Below are 22,500 nucleotides of genomic sequence, written 5' to 3' on the forward strand. Positions count from 1 at the left end.
TGTGTGTGTGTGTGTGTGTGTGTGTGTGTGTGTGTGTGTGTGTGTGTGTGTGTGTGTGTGTGTGTGTGTGTGTGTGTGTGTGTGTGTGTGTATGTACCTGTGTGCTTGGTCGTCCCGGCCGGATAGGGTACTCTCTCCTCCCCACCACCCCCAGCACGTCTGGACAACTGTAGCCTAGCAACCACAGGGAGGGGCTGGACGTCACACACAACCAGGAAGTGACGTATCAGGAGAATTAAGCACGTCAATCAGTCCTCACACACACACAAATGACCATCATGCGTCACTGGGCTGACTGACAGCTCTCTCACCCAATCACAGACCGCTTCCTCCCAGCCGATTGGGGAAGTCAGTGGTCCAAGGTTGTCATGGCTGCAACACTGACAGTCCACTGGCTGAATTATAGCTCAGTCTTCGTCTGTGTGTGTGTGTGTGTGTGTGTGTGTGTGTGTGTGTGTGTGTGTGTGTGTGTGTGTGTGTGTGTGTGTGTGTGTGTGTGTGTGTGTGTGTGTGTGTGTGTGTGTGTGTGTGTGTGTGTGTGTATTGTCAACATTTTCAGACATATAGGTCTAAAGTTTGCACTATTCACTACACAACACATCTCTGTAGCAGACATAAGGTCTATTAACCAATCAGAGAGATGTGAGGGAAAATTCTCTCCTCCTGTCTAGAGCCTAGGTTATGTTCCTATCCAGTCTCCTGTCTAGAGCCTAGGTTATGTTCCTATCCAGTCTCCTCCTGTCTAGAGCCTAGGTTATGTTCCTATCCAGTCTCCTCCTGTCTAGAGCCTAGGTTATGTTCCTATCCAGTCTCCTGTCTAGAGCCTAGGTTATGTTCCTATCCAGTCTCCTGTCTAGAGCCTAGGTTATGTTCCTATCCAGTCTCCTCCTGTCTAGAGCCTAGGTTATGTTCCTATCCAGTCTCCTCCTGTCTAGAGCCTAGGTTATGTTCCTATCCAGTCTCCTCCTGTCTAGAGCCTAGGTTATGTTCCTATCCAGTCTCCTCCTGTCTAGAGCCTAGGTTATGTTCCTATCCAGTCTCCTGTCTAGAGCCTAGGTTATGTTCCTATCCAGTCTCCTGTCTAGAGCCTAGGTTATGTTCCTATCCAGTCTCCTGTCTAGAGCCTAGGTTATGTTCCTATCCAGTCTCCTCCTGTCTAGAGCCTAGGTTATGTTCCTATCCATCCAGTCTCCTCCTGTCTAGAGCCTAGGTTATGTCTCCTCTCTAGAGCGTCTGTTCCTAGAGCCTAGAGGTTATGTTCCTATCCAGTCTCCTCCTGTCTAGAGCCTAGGTTATGTTCCTATCCAGTCTCCTCCTGTCTAGAGCCTAGGTTATGTTCCTATCCAGTCTCCTCCTGTCTAGAGCCTAGGTTATGTTCTCTCCTGTAGAGCCTAGGTTATGTTATCCAGTCTCCTCCTGTCTAGAGCCTAGGTTATGTTCCTATCCAGTCTCCTCCTGTCTAGAGCCTAGGTTATGTTCCTATCCAGTCTCCTCCTGTCTAGAGCCTAGGTTATGTTCCTATCCAGTCTCCTCCTGTCTAGAGCCTAGGTTATGTTCCTATCCAGTCTCCTCCTGTCTAGAGCCTAGGTTATGTTCCTATCCAGTCTCCTCCTGTCTAGAGCCTAGGTTATGTTCCTATCCAGTCTCCTCCTGTCTAGAGCCTAGGTTATGTTCCTATCCAGTCTCCTCCTGTCTAGAGCCTAGGTTATGTTCCTATCCAGTCTCCTCCTGTCTAGAGCCTAGGTTATGTTCCTATCCAGTCTCCTCCTGTCTAGAGCCTAGGTTATGTTCCTATCCAGTCTCCTGTCTAGAGCCTAGGTTATGTTCCTATCCAGTCTCCTCCTGTCTAGAGCCTAGGTTATGTTCCTATCCAGTCTCCTCCTGTCTAGAGCCTAGGTTATGTTCCTATCCAGTCTCCTCCTGTCTAGAGCCTAGGTTATGTTCCTATCCAGTCTCCTGTCTAGAGCCTAGGTTATGTTCCTATCCAGTTCCTGTCTAGGTTATGTTCCCAGTCTCCTCCTGTCTAGAGCCTAGGTTATGTTCCTATCCAGTCTCCTCCTGTCTAGAGCCTAGGTTATGTTCCTATCCAGTCTCCTCCTGTCTAGAGCCTAGGTTATGTTATGTTGTCTAGAGCCTATGTTCCCAGTCTCCTCCTGTCTAGAGCCTAGGTTATGTTCCTATCCAGTCTCCTCCTGTCTAGAGCCTAGGTTATGTTCCTATCCAGTCTCCTCCTGTCTAGAGCCTAGGTTATGTTCCTATCCAGTCTCCTCCTGTCTAGAGCCTAGGTTATGTTCCTATCCAGTCTCCTCCTGTCTAGAGCCTAGGTTATGTTCCTATCCAGTCTCCTCCTGTCTAGAGCCTAGGTTATGTTCCTATCCAGTCTCCTGTCTAGAGCCTAGGTTATGTCTCCTGTCTAGAGCCTAGGTTATGTTCCTATCCAGTCTCCTCCTGTCTAGAGCCTAGGTTATGTTCCTATCCAGTCTCCTCCTGTCTAGAGCCTAGGTTATGTTCCTATCCAGTCTCCTCCTGTCTAGAGCCTAGGTTATGTTCCTATCCAGTCTCCTGTCTAGAGCCTAGGTTATGTTCCTATCCAGTCTCCTCCTGTCTAGAGCCTAGGTTATGTTCCTATCCAGTCTCCTCCTGTCTAGAGCCTAGGTTATGTTCCTATCCAGTCTCCTCCTGTCTAGAGCCTAGGTTATGTTCCTATCCAGTCTCCTGTCTAGAGCCTAGGTTATGTTCCTATCCAGTCTCCTCCTGTCTAGAGCCTAGGTTATGTTCCTATCCAGTCTCCTCCTGTCTAGAGCCTAGGTTATGTTCCTATCCAGTCTCCTCCTGTCTAGAGCCTAGGTTATGTTCCTATCCAGTCTCCTCCTGTCTAGAGCCTAGGTTATGTTCCTATCCAGTCTCCTCCTGTCTAGAGCCTAGGTTATGTTCCTATCCAGTCTCCTGTCTAGAGCCTAGGTTATGTTCCTATCCAGTCTCCTCCTGTCTAGAGCCTAGGTTATGTTCCTATCCAGTCTCCTCCTGTCTAGAGCCTAGGTTATGTTCCTATCCAGTCTCCTCCTGTCTAGAGCCTAGGTTATGTTCCTATCCAGTCTCCTCCTGTCTAGAGCCTAGGTTATGTTCCTATCCAGTCTCCTCCTGTCTAGAGCCTAGGTTATGTTCCTATCCAGTCTCCTCCTGTCTAGAGCCTAGGTTATGTTCCTCCAGTCTCCTGTCTAGAGCCTAGGTTATGTTCCTATCCAGTCTCCTCCTGTCTAGAGCCTAGGTTATGTTCCTATCCAGTCTCCTCCTGTCTAGAGCCTAGGTTATGTTCCTATCCAGTCTCCTCCTGTCTAGAGCCTAGGTTATGTTCCTATCCAGTCTCTCCTGTCTAGAGCCTAGGTTATGTTCCTATCCAGTCTCCTCCTGTCTAGAGCCTAGGTTATGTTCCTATCCAGTCTCCTCCTGTCTAGAGCCTAGGTTATGTTCCTATCCAGTCTCCTCCTGTCTAGAGCCTAGGTTATGTTCCTATCCAGTCTCCTCCTGTCTAGAGCCTAGGTTATGTTCCTGTCTAGAGCCAGTTCTCCTCCTGTCTAGAGCCTAGGTTATGTTCCTATCCAGTCTCCTGTCTAGAGCCTAGGTTATGTTCCTATCCAGTCTCCTCCTGTCTAGAGAGCTATCCAGTCTCCTCCTGTCTAGAGCCTAGGTTAGGTTATGTTCCTATCCAGTCTCCTCCTGTCTAGAGCCTAGGTTATGTTCCTATCCAGTCTCCTCCTGTCTAGAGCCTAGGTTATGTTCCTATCCAGTCTCCTCCTGTCTAGAGCCTAGGTTATGTTCCTATCCAGTCTCCTCCTGTCTAGAGCCTAGGTTATGTTCCTATCCAGTCTCCTCCTGTCTAGAGCCTAGGTTATGTTCCTATCCAGTCTAGGTTATGTTCCTCCTGTCTAGAGCCTAGGTTATGTTCCTATCCAGTCTCCTGTCTAGAGCCTAGGTTATGTTCCTATCCAGTCTCCTCCTGTCTAGAGCCTAGGTTATGTTCCTATCCAGTCTCCTCCTGTCTAGAGCCTAGGTTATGTTCCTATCCAGTCTCCTCCTGTCTAGAGCCTAGGTTATGTTCCTATCCAGTCTCCTGTCTAGAGCCTAGGTTATGTTCCTATCCAGTCTCCTGTCTAGAGCCTAGGTTATGTTCCTATCCAGTCTCCTCCTGTCTAGAGCCTAGGTTATGTTCCTGTCTAGAGCCTAGGTTATGTTCCTATCCAGTCTCCTGTCTAGAGCCTAGGTTATGTTCCTATCCAGTCTCCTGTCTAGAGCCTAGGTTATGTTCCTATCCAGTCTCCTCCTGTCTAGAGCCTAGGTTATGTTCCTATCCAGTCTCCTCCTGTCTAGAGCCTAGGTTATGTTCCTATCCAGTCTCCTCCTGTCTAGAGCCTAGGTTATGTTCCTATCCAGTCTCCTCCTGTCTAGAGCCTAGGTTATGTTCCTATCCAGTCTCCTCCTGTCTAGAGCCTAGGTTATGTTCCTATCCAGTCTCCTCCTGTCTAGAGCCTAGTTATGTTCCTATCCAGTTCCTAGAGCCCAGGTTATGTTCCTATCCAGTCTCCTCCTGTCTAGAGCCTAGGTTATGTTCCTATCCAGTCTCCTCCTGTCTAGAGCCTAGGTTATGTTCCTATCCAGTCTCCTCCTGTCTAGAGCCTAGGTTATGTTCCTATCCAGTCTCCTGTCTAGAGCCTAGGTTATGTTCCTATCCAGTCTCCTCCTGTCTAGAGCCTAGGTTATGTTCCTATCCAGTCTCCTCCTGTCTAGAGCCTAGGTTATGTTCCTATCCAGTCTCCTGTCTAGAGCCTAGGTTATGTTCCTATCCAGTCTCCTCCTGTCTAGAGCCTAGGTTATGTTCCTATCCAGTCTCCTCCTGTCTAGAGCCTAGGTTATGTTCCTATCCAGTCTCCTCCTGTCTAGAGCCTAGGTTATGTTCCTATCCAGTCTCCTCCTGTCTAGAGCCTAGGTTATGTTCCTATCCAGTCTCCTGTCTAGAGCCTAGGTTATGTTCCTATCCAGTCTCCTCCTGTCTAGAGCTGTCTAGGTTATGTTCCTATCCAGTCTCCTCCTGTCTAGAGCCTAGGTTATGTTTATGTTCTGTCTAGCCATGTCTCCCTCCTGTCTAGAGCCTAGGTTATGTTCCTATCCAGTCTCCTCCTGTCTAGAGCCTAGGTTATGTTCCTATCCAGTCTCCTCCTGTCTAGAGCCTAGGTTATGTTCCTATCCAGTCTCCTCCTGTCTAGAGCCTAGGTTATGTTCCTATCCAGTCTCCTAGAGCCTAGGTTATGTCTAGAGCCTAGGTTATGTTCCTATCCAGTCTCCTCCTGTCTAGAGCCTAGGTTATGTTCCTATCCAGTCTCCTCCTGTCTAGAGCCTAGGTTATGTTCCTATCCAGTCTCCTCCTGTCTAGAGCCTAGGTTATGTTCCTATCCAGTCTCCTGTCTAGAGCCTAGGTTATGTTCCTATCCAGTCTCCTCCTGTCTAGAGCCTAGGTTATGTTCCTATCCAGTCTCCTCCTGTCTAGAGCCTAGGTTATGTTCCTATCCAGTCTCCTCCTGTCTAGAGCCTAGGTTATGTTCTATCCAGTCCTCCTGTCTAGAGCCTAGGTTATGTTCCTATCCAGTCTCAGTCTCCTGTCTAGAGCCTAGGTTATGTTCCTATCCAGTCTCCTCCTGTCTAGAGCCTAGGTTATGTTCCTAGTCTCCTGTCTAGAGCCCAGTCTCCTCCTGTCTAGAGCCTAGGTTATGTTCCTATCCAGTCTCCTCCTGTCTAGAGCCTAGGTTATGTTCCTATCCTCCTCCTGTCTAGAGCCTAGGTTATGTTCCTATCCAGTCTCCTCCTGTCTAGAGCCTAGGTTATGTTCCTATCCAGTCTCCTCCTGTCTAGAGCCTAGGTTATGTTCCTATCCAGTCTCCTCCTGTCTAGAGCCTAGGTTATGTTCCTATCCAGTCTCCTCCTGTCTAGAGCCTAGGTTATGTTCCTATCCAGTCTCCTCCTGTCTAGAGCCTAGGTTATGTTCCTATCCAGTCTCCTGTCTAGAGCCTAGGTTATGTTCCTATCCAGTCTCCTCCTGTCTAGAGCCTAGGTTATGTTCCTATCCAGTCTCCTCCTGTCTAGAGCCTAGGTTATGTTCCTCCAGTCTCCTCCTGTCTAGAGCCAGTCTCCTCCTGTCTAGAGCCTAGGTTATGTTCCTATCCAGTCTCTGTCTAGAGCCTAGGTTATGTTCCTATCCAGTCTCCTCCTGTCTAGAGCCTAGGTTATGTTCCTATCCAGTCTCCTGTCTAGAGCCTAGGTTATGTTCCTATCCAGTCTCTAGGTTATGTTCCTATCCTGTCTAGAGCCTAGGTTATGTTCCTATCCAGTCTCCTCCTGTCTAGAGCCTAGGTTATGTTCCTATCCAGTCTCCTCCTGTCTAGAGCCTAGGTTATGTTCCTCCAGTCTCCTCCTGTCTAGAGCCATGTTCTCAGTCTCCTGTCTAGAGCCTAGGTTATGTTCCTATCCAGTCTCCTCCTGTCTAGAGCCTAGGGTTATGTTCCTATGTTCCTATCCAGTCTCCTCCTGTCTAGAGCCTAGGTTATGTTCCTATCCAGTCTCCTCCTGTCTAGAGCCTAGGTTATGTTCCTATCCAGTCTCCTCCTGTCTAGAGCCTAGGTTATGTTCCTATCCAGTCTCTCCTGTCTAGAGCCTAGTTATGTTTATCCAGTCTTCTGTCTAGCCTAGGTTATGTCTCCTCCTGTCTAGAGCCTAGGTTATGTTCCTATCCAGTCTCCTCCTGTCTAGAGCCTAGGTTATGTTCCTATCCAGTCTCCTCCTGTCTAGAGCCTAGGTTATGTTCCTATCCAGTCTCCTCCTGTCTAGAGCCTAGGTTATGTTCCTATCCAGTCTCCTCCTGTCTAGAGCCTCCAGTCTCCTTAGAGCCTAGGTTATGTTTCCTATCCAGTCTCCTCCTGTCTAGAGCCTAGGTTATGTTCCTATCCAGTCTCCTCCTGTCTAGAGCCTAGGTTATGTTCCTATCCAGTCTCCTCCTGTCTAGAGCCTAGGTTATGTTCCTATCCAGTCTCCTCCTGTCTAGAGCCTAGGTTATGTTCCTATCCAGTCTCCTGTCTAGAGCCTAGGTTATGTTCCTATCCAGTCTCCTCCTGTCTAGAGCCTAGGTTATGTTCCTATCCAGTCTCCTCCTGTCTAGAGCCTAGGTTATGTTTATCCAGTTCTAGGTTATGTTCCTATCCAGTCTCCTGTCTAGAGCCTAGGTTATGTTCCTATCCAGTCTCCTCCTGTCTAGAGCCTAGGTTATGTTCCTATCCAGTCTCCTGTCTAGAGCCTAGGTTATGTTCCTATCCAGTCTCCTCCTGTCTAGAGCCTAGGTTATGTTCCTATCCAGTCTCCTCCTGTCTAGAGCCTAGGTTATGTTCCTATCCAGTCTCCTCCTGTCTAGAGCCTAGGTTATGTTCCTATCCAGTCTCCTGTCTAGAGCCTAGGTTATGTTCCTAGTCTCCTCCTGTCTAGAGCCAGTCTCCCTCCTGTCTAGAGCCTAGGTTATGTTCCTATCCAGTCTCCTCCTGTCTAGAGCCTAGGTTATGTTCCTATCCAGTCTCCTCCTGTCTAGAGCCTAGGTTATGTTCCTATCCAGTCTCCTGTCTAGAGCCTAGGTTATGTTCCTATCCAGTCTCCTCCTGTCTAGAGCCTAGGTTATGTTCCTATCCAGTCTCCTGTCTAGAGCCTAGGTTATGTTCCTATCCAGTCTCCTGTCTAGAGCCTAGGTTATGTTCCAGCCTAGGTTATGTTCCTATCCAGTCTCCTGTCTAGAGCCTAGGTTATGTTCCTATCCAGTCTCCTCCTGTCTAGAGCCTAGGTTATGTTCCTATCCAGTCTCCTCCTGTCTAGAGCCTAGGTTATGTTCCTATCCAGTCTCCTGTCTAGAGCCTAGGTTATGTTCCTATCCAGTCTCCTGTCTAGAGCCTAGGTTATGTTCCTATCCAGTCTCCTGTCTAGAGCCTAGGTTATGTTCCTATCCAGTCTCCTCCTGTCTAGAGCCTAGGTTATGTTCCTATCCAGTCTCCTCCTGTCTAGAGCCTAGGTTATGTTCCTATCCAGTCTCCTGTCTAGAGCCTAGGTTATGTTCCTATCCAGTCTCCTCCTGTCTAGAGCCTAGGTTATGTTCCTATCCAGTCTCCTCCTGTCTAGAGCCTAGGTTATGTTCCTGTCTATCCAGTTCCTATCAGTCTCCTGTCTAGAGCCTAGGTTATGTTCCTATCCAGTCTCCTCCTGTCTAGAGCCTAGGTTATGTTCCTATCCAGTCTCCTCCTGTCTAGAGCCTAGGTTATGTTCCTATCCAGTCTCCTCCTGTCTAGAGCCTAGGTTATGTTATCCAGTTCTGTCTAGAGCCAGTTCTCCTCCTGTCTAGAGCCTAGGTTATGTTCCTATCCAGTCTCCTCCTGTCTAGAGCCTAGGTTATGTTCCTATCCAGTCTCCTCCTGTCTAGAGCCTAGGTTATGTTCCTATCCAGTCTCCTCCTGTCTAGAGCCTAGGTTATGTTCCTATCCAGTCTCCTCCTGTCTAGAGCCTAGGTTATGTTCCTATCCAGTCTCCTCCTGTCTAGAGCCTAGGTTATGTTCCTATCCAGTCTCCTCCTGTCTAGAGCCTAGGTTATGTTCCTATCCAGTCTCCTCCTGTCTAGAGCCTAGGTTATGTTCCTATCCAGTCTCCTCCTGTCTAGAGCCTAGGTTATGTTCCTATCCAGTCTCCTCCTGTCTAGAGCCTAGGTTATGTTCCTATCCAGTCTCCTCCTGTCTAGAGCCTAGGTTATGTTCCTATCCAGTCTCCTCCTGTCTAGAGCCTAGGTTATGTTCCTATCCAGTCTCCTGTCTAGAGCCTGTCTAGAGCCTAGGTTATGTTCCTATCCAGCCTCCTCCTGTCTAGAGCCTAGGTTATGTTCCTATCCAGTCTCCTGTCTAGAGCCTAGGTTATGTTCCTATCCAGTCTCCTGTCTAGAGCCTAGGTTATGTTCCTATCCAGTCTCCTGTCTAGAGCCTAGGTTATGTTCCTATCCAGTCTCCTCCTGTCTAGAGCCTAGGTTATGTTCCTATCCAGTCTCCTGTCTAGAGCCTAGGTTATGTTCCTATCCAGTCTCCTCCTGTCTAGAGCCTAGGTTATGTTCCTATCCAGTCTCCTCCTGTCTAGAGCCTAGGTTATGTTCCTATCCAGTCTCCTGTCTAGAGCCTAGGGTTTATCCAGTTCCTAGCCAGTTCTCCTCCTGTCTAGAGCCTAGGTTATGTTCCTATCCAGTCTCCTCCTGTCTAGAGCCTAGGTTATGTTCCTATCCAGTCTCCCCTGTCTAGAGCCTAGGTTATGTTCCTATCCAGTCTCCTCCTGTCTAGAGCCTAGGTTATGTTCCTATCCAGTCTCCTCCTGTCTAGAGCCTAGGTTATGTTCCTATCCAGTCTCCTCCTGTCTAGAGCCTAGGTTATGTTCCTCCATCTAGAGCCTAGGTTATGTTCTCCTCCTCCTGTCTAGAGCCTAGGTTATGTTCCTATCCAGTCTCCTGTCTAGAGCCTAGGTTATGTTCCTATCCAGTCTCCTGTCTAGAGCCTAGGTTATGTTCCTATCCAGTCTCCTCCTGTCTAGAGCCTAGGTTATGTTCCTATCCAGTCTCCTCCTGTCTAGAGCCTAGGTTATGTTCCTATCCAGTCTCCTGTCTAGAGCCTAGGTTATGTTCCTATCCAGTCTCCTCCTGTCTAGAGCCTAGGTTATGTTCCTATCCAGTCTCCTCCTGTCTAGAGCCTAGGTTATGTTCCTATCCAGTCTCTCCTCCTCCAGTGTCTAGAGCCTAGGTTATGCCTATCCAGTCTCCTGTTATGTTCCTATCCAGTCTCCTGTCTAGAGCCTAGGTTATGTTCCTATCCAGTCTCCTCCTGTCTAGAGCCTAGGTTATGTTCCTATCCAGTCTCCTGTCTAGAGCCTAGGTTATGTTCCTATCCAGTCTCCTCCTGTCTAGAGCCTAGGTTATGTTCCTATCCAGTCTCCTGTCTAGAGCCTAGGTTATGTTCCTATCCAGTCTCCTGTCTAGAGCCTAGGTTATGTTCCTATCCAGTCTCCTCCTGTCTAGAGCCTAGGTTATGTTCCTATCCAGTCTCCTCCTGTCTAGAGCCTAGGTTATGTTCCTCCATCTAGAGCCAGGTTATGTCTCCTCCTGTCTAGAGCCTAGGTTATGTTCCTATCCAGTCTCCTCCTGTCTAGAGCCTAGGTTATGTTCCTATCCAGTCTCCTCCTGTCTAGAGCCTAGGTTATGTTCCTATCCAGTCTCCTCCTGTCTAGAGCCTAGGTTATGTTCCTATCCAGTCTCCTCCTGTCTAGAGCCTAGGTTATGTTCCTATCCAGTCTCCTCCTGTCTAGAGCCTAGGTTATGTTCCTATCCAGTCTCCTCCTGTCTAGAGCCTAGGTTATGTTCCTATCCAGTCTCCTCCTGTCTAGAGCCTAGGTTATGTTCCTATCCAGTCTCCTCCTGTCTAGAGCCTAGGTTATGTTCCTATCAGTCTCCTGTCTAGAGCCTGTCTATCCAGCCTAGGTTATGTTCCTATCCAGTCTCCTCCTGTCTAGAGCCTAGGTTATGTTCCTATCCAGTCTCCTCCTGTCTAGAGCCTAGGTTATGTTCCTATCCAGTCTCCTGTCTAGAGCCTAGGTTATTTCCTATCCAGTCTCCTCCTGTCTAGAGCCTAGGTTATGTTGTCCTATATTTCCAGTCTCCTCCTGTCTAGAGCCTATGTTATGTTCCTATCCAGTAAATATTTTGTCAAATAATCATAGTTTCCTCCTGTCTAGAGCCTAGGTTATGTTCCTATCCACTTCTTCTTTGTCAACTCCTGTCTAGAGCCTAGGTTATGTTCCTATAAGTCTGTCCTCCTCCTCTTGATAGAGCCTAGGTTATGTTTCCTATCCAGTCTCCTGTCTAGAGCCTAGGTTATGTTCCTATCCAGGGTGTGTTTTCATCCTGTCATAAGAGCTGGCTAGGTTATGTTCCTATCCAACCTCTCCTTGTCTAGAGCCTAGGTTATGTAGGGTTTGACAAATGTTCAACCTCTCCTTGTCCCAGGGTTAGGGTCCCAGTCTGTAATGTTCAACCTCTCCTTGTCCCAGGGTTAGGGTCCCAGTCTGTAATGTTCAACCTCTCCTTGTCCCAGGGTTAGGGTCCCAGTCTAATGTTCCTTGTCCCAGGGTTAGGGTCCCAGTCTGTAATGTTCAACCTCTCCTTGTCCCAGGGTTAGGGTCCAGGTCTGTAATATTCAACCTCTCCTTGTCCCAGGGTTAGGGTCCCAGTCTGTAATGTTCAACCTCTCCTTGTCCCAGGGTTAGGGTCCCAGTCTGTAATGTTCAACCTCTCCTTGTCCCAGGGTTAGGGTCCCAGTCTGTAATGTTCAACCTCTCCTTGTCCCAGGGTTAGGGTCCCAGTCTGTAATGTTCAACCTCTCCTTGTCCCAGGGTTAGGGTCCCAGTCTGTAATGTTCAACCTCTCCTTGTCCCAGGGTTAGGGTCCCAGTCTGTAATGTTCAACCTCTCCTTGTCCCAGGTTTATCCCAGTCTGTAATGTTCAACCTCTCCTTGTCCCAGGGTTAGGGTCCCAGTCTGTAATATTCAACCTCTCCTTGTCCCAGGGTTAGGGTCCCAGTCTGTAATGTTCAACCTCTCCTTGTCCCAGGGTTAGGGTCCAAGTCTTTAATCCCCACATGTTTTAAGATGACCACCATCATTCCTGTTCCTTAGAACTCTAAGGTTTCATGCCACAATGACTACCACCCTTTAGCACCCTGAAACACTCACTTCTAATCATGAAGTGCTTTGAGGGGCTGGTTATGGATCAGATCAACTCCATCATCCCATATACCCCAGACCCACTCCAATTTGAGGGGCTGGTTATCGATCAGATCAACTCCATCATCCCATATACCCCAGACCCACTCCAATTTGAGAGGCTGGTTATCGATCAGATCAACTCCATCATCCCAGATACCCCAGACCCACTCCAATTTGAGAGGCTGGTTATGGATCACAACTCCATCATCCCAGACCCACTCCAATTTGAGAGGCTGGTTATGGATTACATCAACTCCATCATCCCAGATACCCCAGACCCACTCCAATTTGAGAGGCTGGTTATGGATCACATCAACTCCATCATCCCAGACCCACTCCAATTTGAGAGGCTGGTTATGGATCACATCAACTCCATCATCCCAGACCCACTCCAATTTGAGGGGCTGGTTATCGATCAGATCAACTCCATCATCCCAGACCCACTCCAATTTCTATACCACCCCAACAGATCCAAAGACGACGCAATCTGAATCGCTCTGCAGACGGGCCGACACCAGGTGGTGAGGGTAGGTAACAACACCTCCCTCTACAACTGGATCCTGGACTTCCAGATGGGCCGACACCAGGTGGTGAGGGTAGGTAACAACACCTCCCTCTACACCTGGATCCTGGACTTCCAGATGGGCCGACACCAGGTGGTGAGGGTAGGTAACAACACCTCCCTCTACAACTGGATCCTGGACTTCCAGACGGGCCGACACCAGGTGGCGAGGGTAGGTAACAACACCTCCCTCTACAACTGGATCCTGGACTTCCAGACGGGCCGACACCAGGTGGTGAGGGTAGGTAACAACACCTCCCTCTACAACTGGATCCTGGACTTCCAGATGGGCCGACACCAGGTGGTGAGGGTAGGTAACAACACCTCCCTCTACAACTGGATCCTGGACTTCCAGATGGGCCGACACCAGGTGGTGAGGGTAGGTAACAACACCTCCCTCTACACCTGGATCCTGGACTTCCAGACGGGCCGACACCAGGTGGTGAGGGTAGGTAACAACACCTCCCTCTACACCTGGATCCTGGACTTCCAGATGGGCCGACACCAGGTGGTGAGGGTAGGTAACAACACCTCCTCTACACCTGGATCCTGGACTTCCAGACGGGCCGACACCAGGTGGTGAGGGTAGGTAACAACACCTCCTCTACACCTGGATCCTGGACTTCCAGACGGGCCGACACCAGGTGGTGAGGGTAGGTAACAACACCTCCCTCTACACCTGGATCCTGGACTTCCAGATGGGCCGACACCAGGTGGTGAGGGTAGGTAACAACACCTCCCTCTACAACTGGATCCTGGACTTCCAGATGGGCCGACACCAGGTGGTGGGGGTAGGTAACAACACCTCCCTCTACACCTGGATCCTGGACTTCCAGATGGGCCGACACCAGGTGGTGAGGGTAGGTAACAACACCTCCCTCTACACCTGGATCCTGGACTTCCAGACGGGCCGACACCAGGTGGTGAGGGTAGGTAACAACACCTCCCTCTACAACTGGATCCTGGACTTCCAGATGGGCCGACACCAGGTGGCGAGGGTAGGTAACAACACCTCCCTCTACAACTGGATCCTGGACTTCCAGATGGGCCGACACCAGGTGGTGAGGGTAGGTAACAACACCTCCCTCTACAACTGGATCCTGGACTTCCAGACGGGCCGACACCAGGTGGTGAGGGTAGGTAACAACACCTCCCTCTACAACTGGATCCTGGACTTCCAGACGGGCCGACACCAGGTGGTGAGGGTAGGTAACAACACCTCCCTCTACAACTGGATCCTGGACTTCCAGACGGGCCGACACCAGGTGGTGAGGGTAGGTAACAACACCTCCCTCTACACCTGGATCCTGGACTTCCAGACGGGCCGACACCAGGTGGTGAGGGTAGGTAACAACACCTCCCTCTACAACTGGATCCTGGACTTCCAGACGGGCCGACACCAGGTGGTGAGGGTAGGTAACAACACCTCCCTCTACAACTGGATCCTGGACTTCCAGATGGGCCGACACCAGGTGGTGAGGGTAGGTAACAACACCTCCCTCTACAACTGGATCCTGGACTTCCAGATGGGCCGACACCAGGTGGTGAGGGTAGGTAACAACACCTCCCTCTACACCTGGATACTGGACTTCCAGACGGGCCGACACCAGGTGGCGGGGGTAGGTAACAACACCTCCCTCTACAACTGGATCCTGGACTTCCAGATGGGCCGACACCAGGTGGTGAGGGTAGGTAACAACACCTCCCTCTACAACTGGATCCTGGACTTCCAGATGGGCCGACACCAGGTGGTGAGGGTAGGTAACAACACCTCCCTCTACACCTGGATACTGGACTTCCAGACGGGCCGACACCAGGTGGCGAGGGTAGGTAACAACACCTCCCTCTACACCTGGATACTGGACTTCCAGACGGGCCGACACCAGGTGGCGAGGGTAGGTAACAACACCTCCCTCTACAACTGGATCCTGGACTTCCAGACGGGCCGACACCAGGTGGCGAGGGTAGGTAACAACACCTCCCTCTACAACTGGATCCTGGACTTCCAGATGGGCCGACACCAGGTGGCGAGGGTAGGTAACAACACCTCCCTCTACAACTGGATCCTGGACTTCCAGACGGGCCGACACCAGGTGGTGAGGGTAGGTAACAACACCTCCCTCTACACCTGGATACTGTACTTCAAGACGGGCCGACACCAGGTGGTGAGGGTAGGTAACAACACCTCCCTCTACAACTGGATCCTGGACTTCCAGATGGGCCGACACCAGGTGGTGAGGGTAGGTAACAACACCTCCCTCTACAACTGGATCCTGGACTTCCAGACGGGCCGACACCAGGTGGCGAGGGTAGGTAACAACACCTCCCTCTACAACTGGATCCTGGACTTCCAGATGGGCCGACACCAGGTGGTGAGGGTAGGTAACAACACCTCCCTCTACAACTGGATCCTGGACTTCCAGACGGGCCGACACCAGGTGGCGAGGGTAGGTAACATCACCTCTGCCACACTGACCCTTGACAAAGGGGTGTCTCCTCGTTTACTCCCTGTTCACGCCACGCACGACTCCAACACCATCATCAAGTTGGCTGACAAAAGGACGGTGGTAGGCCTGATCACCGGCAACGATGAGACAGCCGGCAGGGAGGAGGTCAGTAGCCTGGCAGTGTGGTGCCAGAGCAACAACCCTTAAAGTCAGCAAGACTAACGAGTTGATCATGGACTACAAGAAACTACAAGAAAAGGAGGGCCGAAAAGGCCCCCATTCACGGGGCTGAAGTGGAGCGGGTCGAGAGTTTCAGGTTCTTTGGTGTCCACATCACCAACAAACTATCATGGTCCAAACACACCAAGACAGTCGTGAAGAGGGCACAACAACACCTTTTCCCCTCAGGAGGCTGGAAATATTTGGCATGGGCCCCCAGATCCTCAAAAAGTTCTACAGCTACACCATCGAGAGCATCCTGACCGGTTGCATCACCGCCCGGTATGGCAACTGCTCGGCATCTGACTGTAAGGTGCAGAGGGTAGTGAGTACGGCCCAGTACATCACTAGGGCCAAGCTTCCTGACATCCAGAACCTCTATACGAGACGGTGTAAGGCCCCAAAAATGTTCAAAGGCTCCAGTCACCCAAGTTATAAACTGTTCTCTCTGCTACCGCACGGCAAGCGGTACCGGAGCACCAAGTCCAAAAGGCTCCTTAACAGCTTCTACCCCCAAGCCATAAGACTGCTGAACTGCTTCTACCTCCAACCCATAAGACTGCTGAACAGCTTCTACCTCCAAGCCATAAGACTGCTGAACAGCTTCTACCCCCAAGCCATAAGACTGCTGAACAGCTTCTAATCCCAAGCCATAAGACTGCTGAACAGCTTCTACCTCCAAGCCATAAGACTGCTGAACAGCTTCTACCCCCAAGCCATAAGACTGCTGAACAGCTTCTACCTCCAAGCCATAAGACTGCTGAACAGCTTCTACCTCCAAGCCATAAGACTGCCGAACAGCTTCTAATCCCAAGCCATAAGACTGCTGAACAGCTTCTACCTCCAAGCCATAAGACTGCTGAACAGCTTCTAATCCCAAGCCATCAGACTGCTGAACAGCTTCTACCCCCAAGCCATAAGACTGCTGAACAGCTTCTACCTCCAAGCCATAAGACTGCTGAACAGCTTCTAATCCCAAGCCATAAGACTGCTGAACAGCTTCTACCCCCAAGCCATAAGACTGCTGAACAGCTTCTACCTCCAAGCCATAAGACTGCTGAACAGCTTCTACCCCCAAGCCATAAGACTGCTGAACAGCTTCTACCTCCAAGCCATAAAACTGCTGAACAGCTTCTACCCCCAAGCCATAAGACTGCTGAACAGCTTCTAATCCCAAGCCATAAGACTGCTGAACAGCTTCTAATCCCAAGCCATAAGACTGCCGAACAGCTTCTAATCCCAAGCCATAAGACTGCTGAACAGCTTCTACCTCCAAGCCATAAGACTGCTGAACAGCTTCTACCTCCAAGCCATCAGACTGCTGAACAGCTTCTACCCCCAAGCCATCAGACTGCTGAACAGCTTCTACCTCCAAGCCATCAGACTGCTGAACAGCTTCTACCCCCAAGCCATTCGACTGCTGAACAGCTTCTACCCCCAAGCCATCAGACTGCTGAACAGCTTCTACCCCCAAGCCATAAGACTGCTGAACAGCTTCTACCTCCAAGCCATAAGACTGCTGAACAGCTTCTAATCCCAAGCCATAAGACTGCTGAACAGCTTCTACCCCCAAGCCATAAGACTGCTGAACAGCTTCTACCCCCAAGCCATAAGACTGCTGAACAGCTTCTACCCCCAAGCCATAAGACTGCTGAACAGCTTCTACCTCCAAGCCATAAAACTGCTGAACAGCTTCTACCTCCAAGCCATAAGACCGCTGAACAGCTTCTACCCCCAAGCCATCAGACTGCTGAACAGCTTCTACCCCCAAGCCATAAGACTGCTGAACAGCTTCTACCCCCAAGCCATAAGACTGCTGAACAGCTTCTACCTCCAAGCCATAAGACTGCTGAACAGCTTCTACCTCCAAGCCATCAGACTGCTGAACAGCTTCTACCCCCAAGCCATTCGACTGCTGAACAGCTTCTACCCCCAAGCCATCAGACTGCTGAACAGCTTCTACCCCCAAGCCATCAGACTGCTGAACAGCTTCTACCCCCAAGCCATCAGACTGCTGAACAGCTTCTACCCCCAAGCCATCAGACTGCTGAACAGCTTCTACCCCCAAGCCATTAGACTGCTGAACAGCTTCTACCCCCAAACCATCAGACTGCTGAACAGCTTCTACCCCCAAACCATCAGACTGCTGAACAGCTTCTACCCCCAAACCATCAGACTGCTGAACAGCTTCTACCCCCAAGCCATTAGACTGCTGAACAGCTTCTACCCCCAAGCCATTAGACTGCTGAACAGCTTCTACCCCCAAGCCATTAGACTGCTGAACAGCTTCTACCCCCAAGCCATTAGACTGCTGAACAGCTTCTACCCCCAAACCATCAGACTGCTGAACAGCTTCTACCCCCAAACCATAAGACTGCTGAACAGCTTCTACCCCCAAGCCATCAGACTGCTGAACAGCTTCTACCCCCAAGCCATCAGACTGCTGAACAGCTTCTACCCCCAAGCCATCAGACTGCTGAACAGCTTCTATCCCCAAGCCATCAGACTGCTGAACAGCTTCTACCCCCAAGCCATCAGACTGCTGAACAGCTTCTACCCCCAAGCCATCAGACTGCTGAACAGCTTCTACCCCCAAGCCATCAGACTGCTGAACAGCTTCTACCCCCAAACCATCAGACTGCTGAACAGCTTCTACCCCCAAGCCATCAGACTGCTGAACAGCTTCTACCCCCAAGCCATAAGACTGCTGAACAGCTTCTACCTCCAAGCCATCAGACTGCTGAACAGCTTCTACCCCTTTGTTTTTACACTGCTGCTACTCGCTGTTTATTATCTATTCAGTCACTTTATAAATAACACTATAGAACACTATATTACTCTATATAACACTATATAACTCTATATAACACTATATAACACTATATAACTCGATATAACACTATAACACTATATAACTCTATATAACACTATAACACTATATAACTCTATATAACTCTATATAACGCTATATAACGCTATATAACACTATATAACTCTATATAACACTATATAACTCTATATAACTCTATATAACACTATATAACACTATATAACTCGATATAACACTATAACACTATATAACTCTATATAACACTATAACACTATATAACTCTATATAACTCTATATAACGCTATATAACGCTATATAACACTATATAACTCTATATAACACTATATAACTCTATATAACACTATATAACTCTATATAACTCGATATAACACTATATAACTCGATATAACTCTATATAACTCGATATAACTCTATAACACTACATAACTCTATAACTCTATATAACTCTATATAACATATAAGCTGGTGGTTGAAGATATCCCTCTAGTGGTGTGGGGGCTGTGCTTTGAGGTTATAACCTGTCTGTTTGGCCCTGTCCGAGGGTGTCCTCAGATGGGGCCACAGTGTCTCCTGTCCCCTCCTGTCTCAGCCTCCAGTATTTATGCTGCAGTAGTTTGTGTCGGGGGGCTAGGGTCAGTTTGTTATATCTGGAGTACTTCTCCTGTCCTATTCGGTGTCCTGTGTGAATCTAAGTGTGCGTTCTCTAATTCTCTCCTTCTTTCTTTCTCTCTCTCGGAGGACCTGAGCCCTAGGACCATGCCCCAAGACTACCTGACATGATGACTCCTTGCTGTCCCCAGTTCACCTGGCCATGCTGCTGCTCCAGTTTCAACTGTTCTGCCTTGTTATTATTCGACCATGCTGGTCATTTATGAACATTTGAACATCTTGGCCATGTTCTGTTATAATCTCCACCCGGCACAGCCAGAAGAGGACTGGCCACCCGACATAGCCTGGTTCCTCTCTAGGTTTCTTCCTAGGTTTTGGCCTTTCTAGGGAGTTTTTCCTAGCCACCGTGCTTCTACACCTGCAATGCTTGCTGTTTGGGGTTTTAGGCTGGGTTTCTGTACAGCACTTTGAGATATCAGCTGATGTACGAAAGGCTATATAAATTAATTTGATTTGATAACACTATATAACTCTATATAACTCTATATAACACTATATAACTCTATATAACTCTATAACACTATATAACTCTATAACACTATAACACTATATAACACTATATAACTCTATAACACTATATAACACTATATAACTCTATAACTCTATATAACTCTATAACACTATATAACTCTATATAACTCTATATAACTCTATAACTCTATAACACTATATAACTATATAACACTATATAACTATATAACACAACCATTTTGTGGCAAAACCATCAGTGGAGTTGAAACCCTCAGTATGCGACAGAAACTCATCTAACTTTTTTAAAATTCGTTACTTGGGACTTTAAATGCAAAAGTTATTTTAATGTGCACTATGTCATCACGTTAATGTGCACTATGTCATCACGTTAATGTGCACTATGTCATCACGTTAATGTGCACTATGTCATCACGTTAATGTGCACTATGTCATCACGTTAATGTGCACTATGTCATCACGTTAATGTGCACTATGTCATCACGTTAATGTGCACTATGTCATCACGCACATCATTTTATGTGAGTCCGTTTGACAGAAACATCCTCTGGGGGGAAAGTGAGAATATTCTGGAAGGAGACCAGCTACACACAGTATCAGAAATGGAAAGTGAGCACATTGAGAATATTCTGGAAGGAGACCAGCTACACACAGTATCAGAAATGGAAAGTGAGCACATTGAGAATATTCTGGAAGGAGACCAGCTACACACAGTATCAGAAATGGAAAGTGAGCACATTGAGAATATTCTGGAAGGAGACCAGCTACACACAGTATCAGAAGTGGGTAGTGAAAAATACTTATGTAACACACACACACACACACACACACACACACACACACACACACACACACACACACACACACACACACACACACACACACACACACACACACACACACACACACACACACACACACACACACACACACACACACACACACACACACACACACACACACACACACACCCCATTACTGCCTTTATTCAAAATGTTCCAATACAACTTGTTCACTACAGGTATCCGTACAGGGTTAGGGTTAGGGTTAGTATACTGCAGGAAGTATACACACCCCTGGACTTTTAACACGTTGTTTTGTTACACCCTGAATTAAGCCTTTATTAAATGGAGATGTTTTGTTACTGGCCGACACGCAATACCTCATAATGTCAAAGTAAACTTTTTTTTTTTTTTACGAATTCATTCAAAAGGAAAAGCTCACAATTATTCAACAACTTTGTTAAATAAAATCAGGATTAAACATTTTCTTAACAAGTCTCATAATAAGTTACATGGACTCACTGGGTGCAATAATAGTGTTGAACATGGTGGTTAAATGACTACCTCATCTCTGTACCTATACAATTATCTGTAAGGTTCCTCAGTCGAGCAATGAATTTCAAACACAGATTCAACCACAAAGACCAGGGAGGTTTTCCACTGCCTTGTAAAGGTCACATACTGGTAGATGGGTAAAAAAAACAGCAGACATTGAATATCCCTTTGAGCACGGTGAAGTTATTAATTACACTTTGGATGGTGTATCAATACACCCAGTCACTACAAAGATGCAGGCGTCCTTCTTAACTCAGTTGCCGGAGAGGAAGGAAACCACTCAGTGACTTTAAAACGGTTACAGAATTGAAATGTCTGTGATAGGAGAAAACTGAGGATGGATCAACAACATTGTAGTTACTCCACAATCCTAAACCAAATGACAGAATTGAAATGTCTGTGATGGGAGAAAACTGAGGATGGATCAACAACATTGTAGTTACTCCACAATCCTAAACCAAATGACAGAGTGAAAAGAAGGAAGCCTGTACAGAATCAAACATATTCCTAAACATGCTTCCTGTTTTCAACGAGGCACTAATGTAATACTGCAAAACATGTGGCAAAGATATTCACTTTTTGTCCTGAATACAAAGTGTTCTGTTTGGGGCAAATCCAATACAACACATCACTGAGTACCACTCTCCGTATTTTCAAGCATAGTTGTGGCTGCATCATGTTATGGGTATGCTTGTCATCATTAAGGACTGGGGAGTTTTGAGGGATTAAAAATAAACAGAATGGAGCTAAGTACAGGAAAAACCCTAGAGGAAAACCTGGTTCTGGGAGATGGATTCACCTTTCAGCAGGACAATAAGCTAAAACACAAGGCCACATCTACATTGGAGTTGCTTACCGAGAAGACAGTGAATGGTCCTGAGTGGCCGAGTAACAGTTTTGACTTAAATCTGCTTGAAAATCTATGGTAAGATCTGAAAATGGCTGTCTATCAACGATCAACAACCAATGACCAAATGTTGTACAATCCAGGTGTGGAAAGCTCTTAGACGCTTACCCAGATGGAATCTCTGCCAAAGGTGCTTCTAACATGTATTGACTCAGAAGGTTGAACACTTATATAATGAAGATATATATGCATTTTATTTTTCATATTTGTTTTTACAAAATGTTTTTCTTCCAATTTGATATTACAGATTATTTTGTGTAGATAATAGATTTAAAATATATTTATATATATTTTAATGCCACTTTGAAACATCAAAATGTGGAATTAGTCAAGTGATGTGAATACCTTCTGAAGGCTCTGTACATATATTTACTTGCTACTTTATGGTGAATAATAGAAGGACAGACAGAGCTGAGGTCCACAAAAACCAGAGGAATTTAAAGTAGAAGTTTTAGGCTAGCACCAAACACACATTCTCCCTCCCTCCCTCCCTCCCTCCCTGTCTCCCTGTCTCTCAGTATGAGTCCTGGTTGTGCCCAATCTGTGCTGTAGTAGTAGTAGTAGTAGTGTCTGAGATGAGGGAAGCCAGTGGCGAGCCTAGGCCGGCCTGGAGCAGGGGGCTCAGTTTGGCGAGCAGCCCAGGCCGGGGCATCGAGGGCATGGCCTGCAGGGAGGGCAGCAAGGTGGACAGGCTTGGAGTCTGGAGGGAGTACAGACCTGGGAGAGGACAGGACGCCACCGAGGAGGACGAGGAGGAGGAAGAGGAGGAGGTAGGGGATGACGGGGGCCGGGCTGGGGTGGGGGGGTGGCTGTTGCTAGGAGACGACCGGAGGACGGAGCGGTGGTGGTGGGGGGTGCGTCTCTTCTCCTGAGTTTTAGCGTCTACAGAGATACACACACATACGGCTCAGACATAGGAGGGATTACACACATGGTTCTAACACGTGCAGGACACACACATGGTTCTAACACGTGCAGGACACACACATGGTTCTAACACATCCAGGACACACACATGGTTCTAACACGTGCAGGACACACACATGGTTCTAACACGTGCAGGACACACACATGGTTCTAACACGTGCAGGACACACACATGGTTCTAACACGTGCAGGACACACACGACACCCGTGAAGCAGGGGAGCCATGC

General features: G+C 48.2%; 2 protein-coding genes and 2 long non-coding RNA genes across 8 annotated transcripts in view; 2 read left to right on the top strand and 2 right to left on the bottom strand.

Moving 5' to 3' along the window:
- Positions 1–22,500, bottom strand: part of agbl5 (AGBL carboxypeptidase 5) — a 64,733-nt gene that overhangs the window by 12,010 nt on the left and 30,223 nt on the right. The window contains exons 11-12 of the mRNA XM_052507912.1: positions 22,064–22,228; positions 98–174 (exon numbers count right to left, since the gene is read on the bottom strand). Of these exons, the coding sequence (XP_052363872.1) occupies positions 98–174; positions 22,064–22,228 (242 nt within the window). The remainder of the gene's footprint in view (positions 1–97; positions 175–22,063; positions 22,229–22,500) is intronic.
- On the top strand, positions 181–8,217 carry LOC127923843 (uncharacterized). Its single transcript, XR_008115766.1, has 3 exons — positions 181–1,056; positions 7,308–7,460; positions 7,982–8,217. It is a non-coding gene; the product is annotated as an uncharacterized LOC127923843 (long non-coding RNA).
- Positions 11,083–11,811, bottom strand: LOC127923842 (uncharacterized). 2 transcript variants are annotated; one of them, XR_008115764.1, is made up of 3 exons: positions 11,652–11,811; positions 11,303–11,566; positions 11,083–11,180 (listed from the first exon to the last, which is right to left on the bottom strand). It is a non-coding gene; the product is annotated as an uncharacterized LOC127923842 (long non-coding RNA). The 2 variants fall into 2 exon arrangements; XR_008115765.1 differs by lacking the exon at positions 11,652–11,811 and adding an exon at positions 11,608–11,642.
- On the top strand, positions 12,338–15,510 carry LOC127923840 (uncharacterized). Of its 4 annotated transcripts, XM_052507914.1 has the most exons (4): positions 12,338–12,797; positions 13,072–13,153; positions 13,223–13,291; positions 14,327–15,510. In XM_052507914.1, the coding sequence occupies exons 1-4, from the start codon at positions 12,438–12,440 to the stop codon at positions 15,079–15,081; spliced, it is 1,266 nt and encodes a 421-aa protein (XP_052363874.1). In that variant the 5' UTR covers positions 12,338–12,437; the 3' UTR covers positions 15,082–15,510. The 4 variants fall into 4 exon arrangements, with proteins under 4 accessions (XP_052363874.1, XP_052363875.1, XP_052363873.1 ...); XM_052507915.1 differs by lacking the exon at positions 13,072–13,153 and having other exon boundaries at positions 12,338–12,810; XM_052507913.1 differs by having other exon boundaries at positions 13,072–13,291.

The sequence above is a fragment of the Oncorhynchus keta genome, unplaced genomic scaffold (assembly GCF_023373465.1).
Source record: "Oncorhynchus keta strain PuntledgeMale-10-30-2019 unplaced genomic scaffold, Oket_V2 Un_contig_3299_pilon_pilon, whole genome shotgun sequence".
Taxonomy (NCBI): Eukaryota; Metazoa; Chordata; class Actinopteri; order Salmoniformes; family Salmonidae; genus Oncorhynchus; species Oncorhynchus keta.

Excerpts from the sequence above, each read along its gene's own strand:
- LOC127923840 (XM_052507913.1), top strand. The coding sequence starts at position 12,438 with ATGGGCCGACACCAGGTGGTGAGGGTAGGTAACAACACCTCCCTCTAC. Across the intron at positions 12,798-13,071 it reads TCCAGATGGGCCGACACCAG|GTGGTGAGGGTAGGTAACAA; the intron begins GTGGTGAGGGTA and ends GGCCGACACCAG. Across the intron at positions 13,292-14,326 it reads ACACCAGGTGGTGAGGGTAG|GTAACAACACCTCCCTCTAC; the intron begins GTAACAACACCT and ends TGGCGAGGGTAG.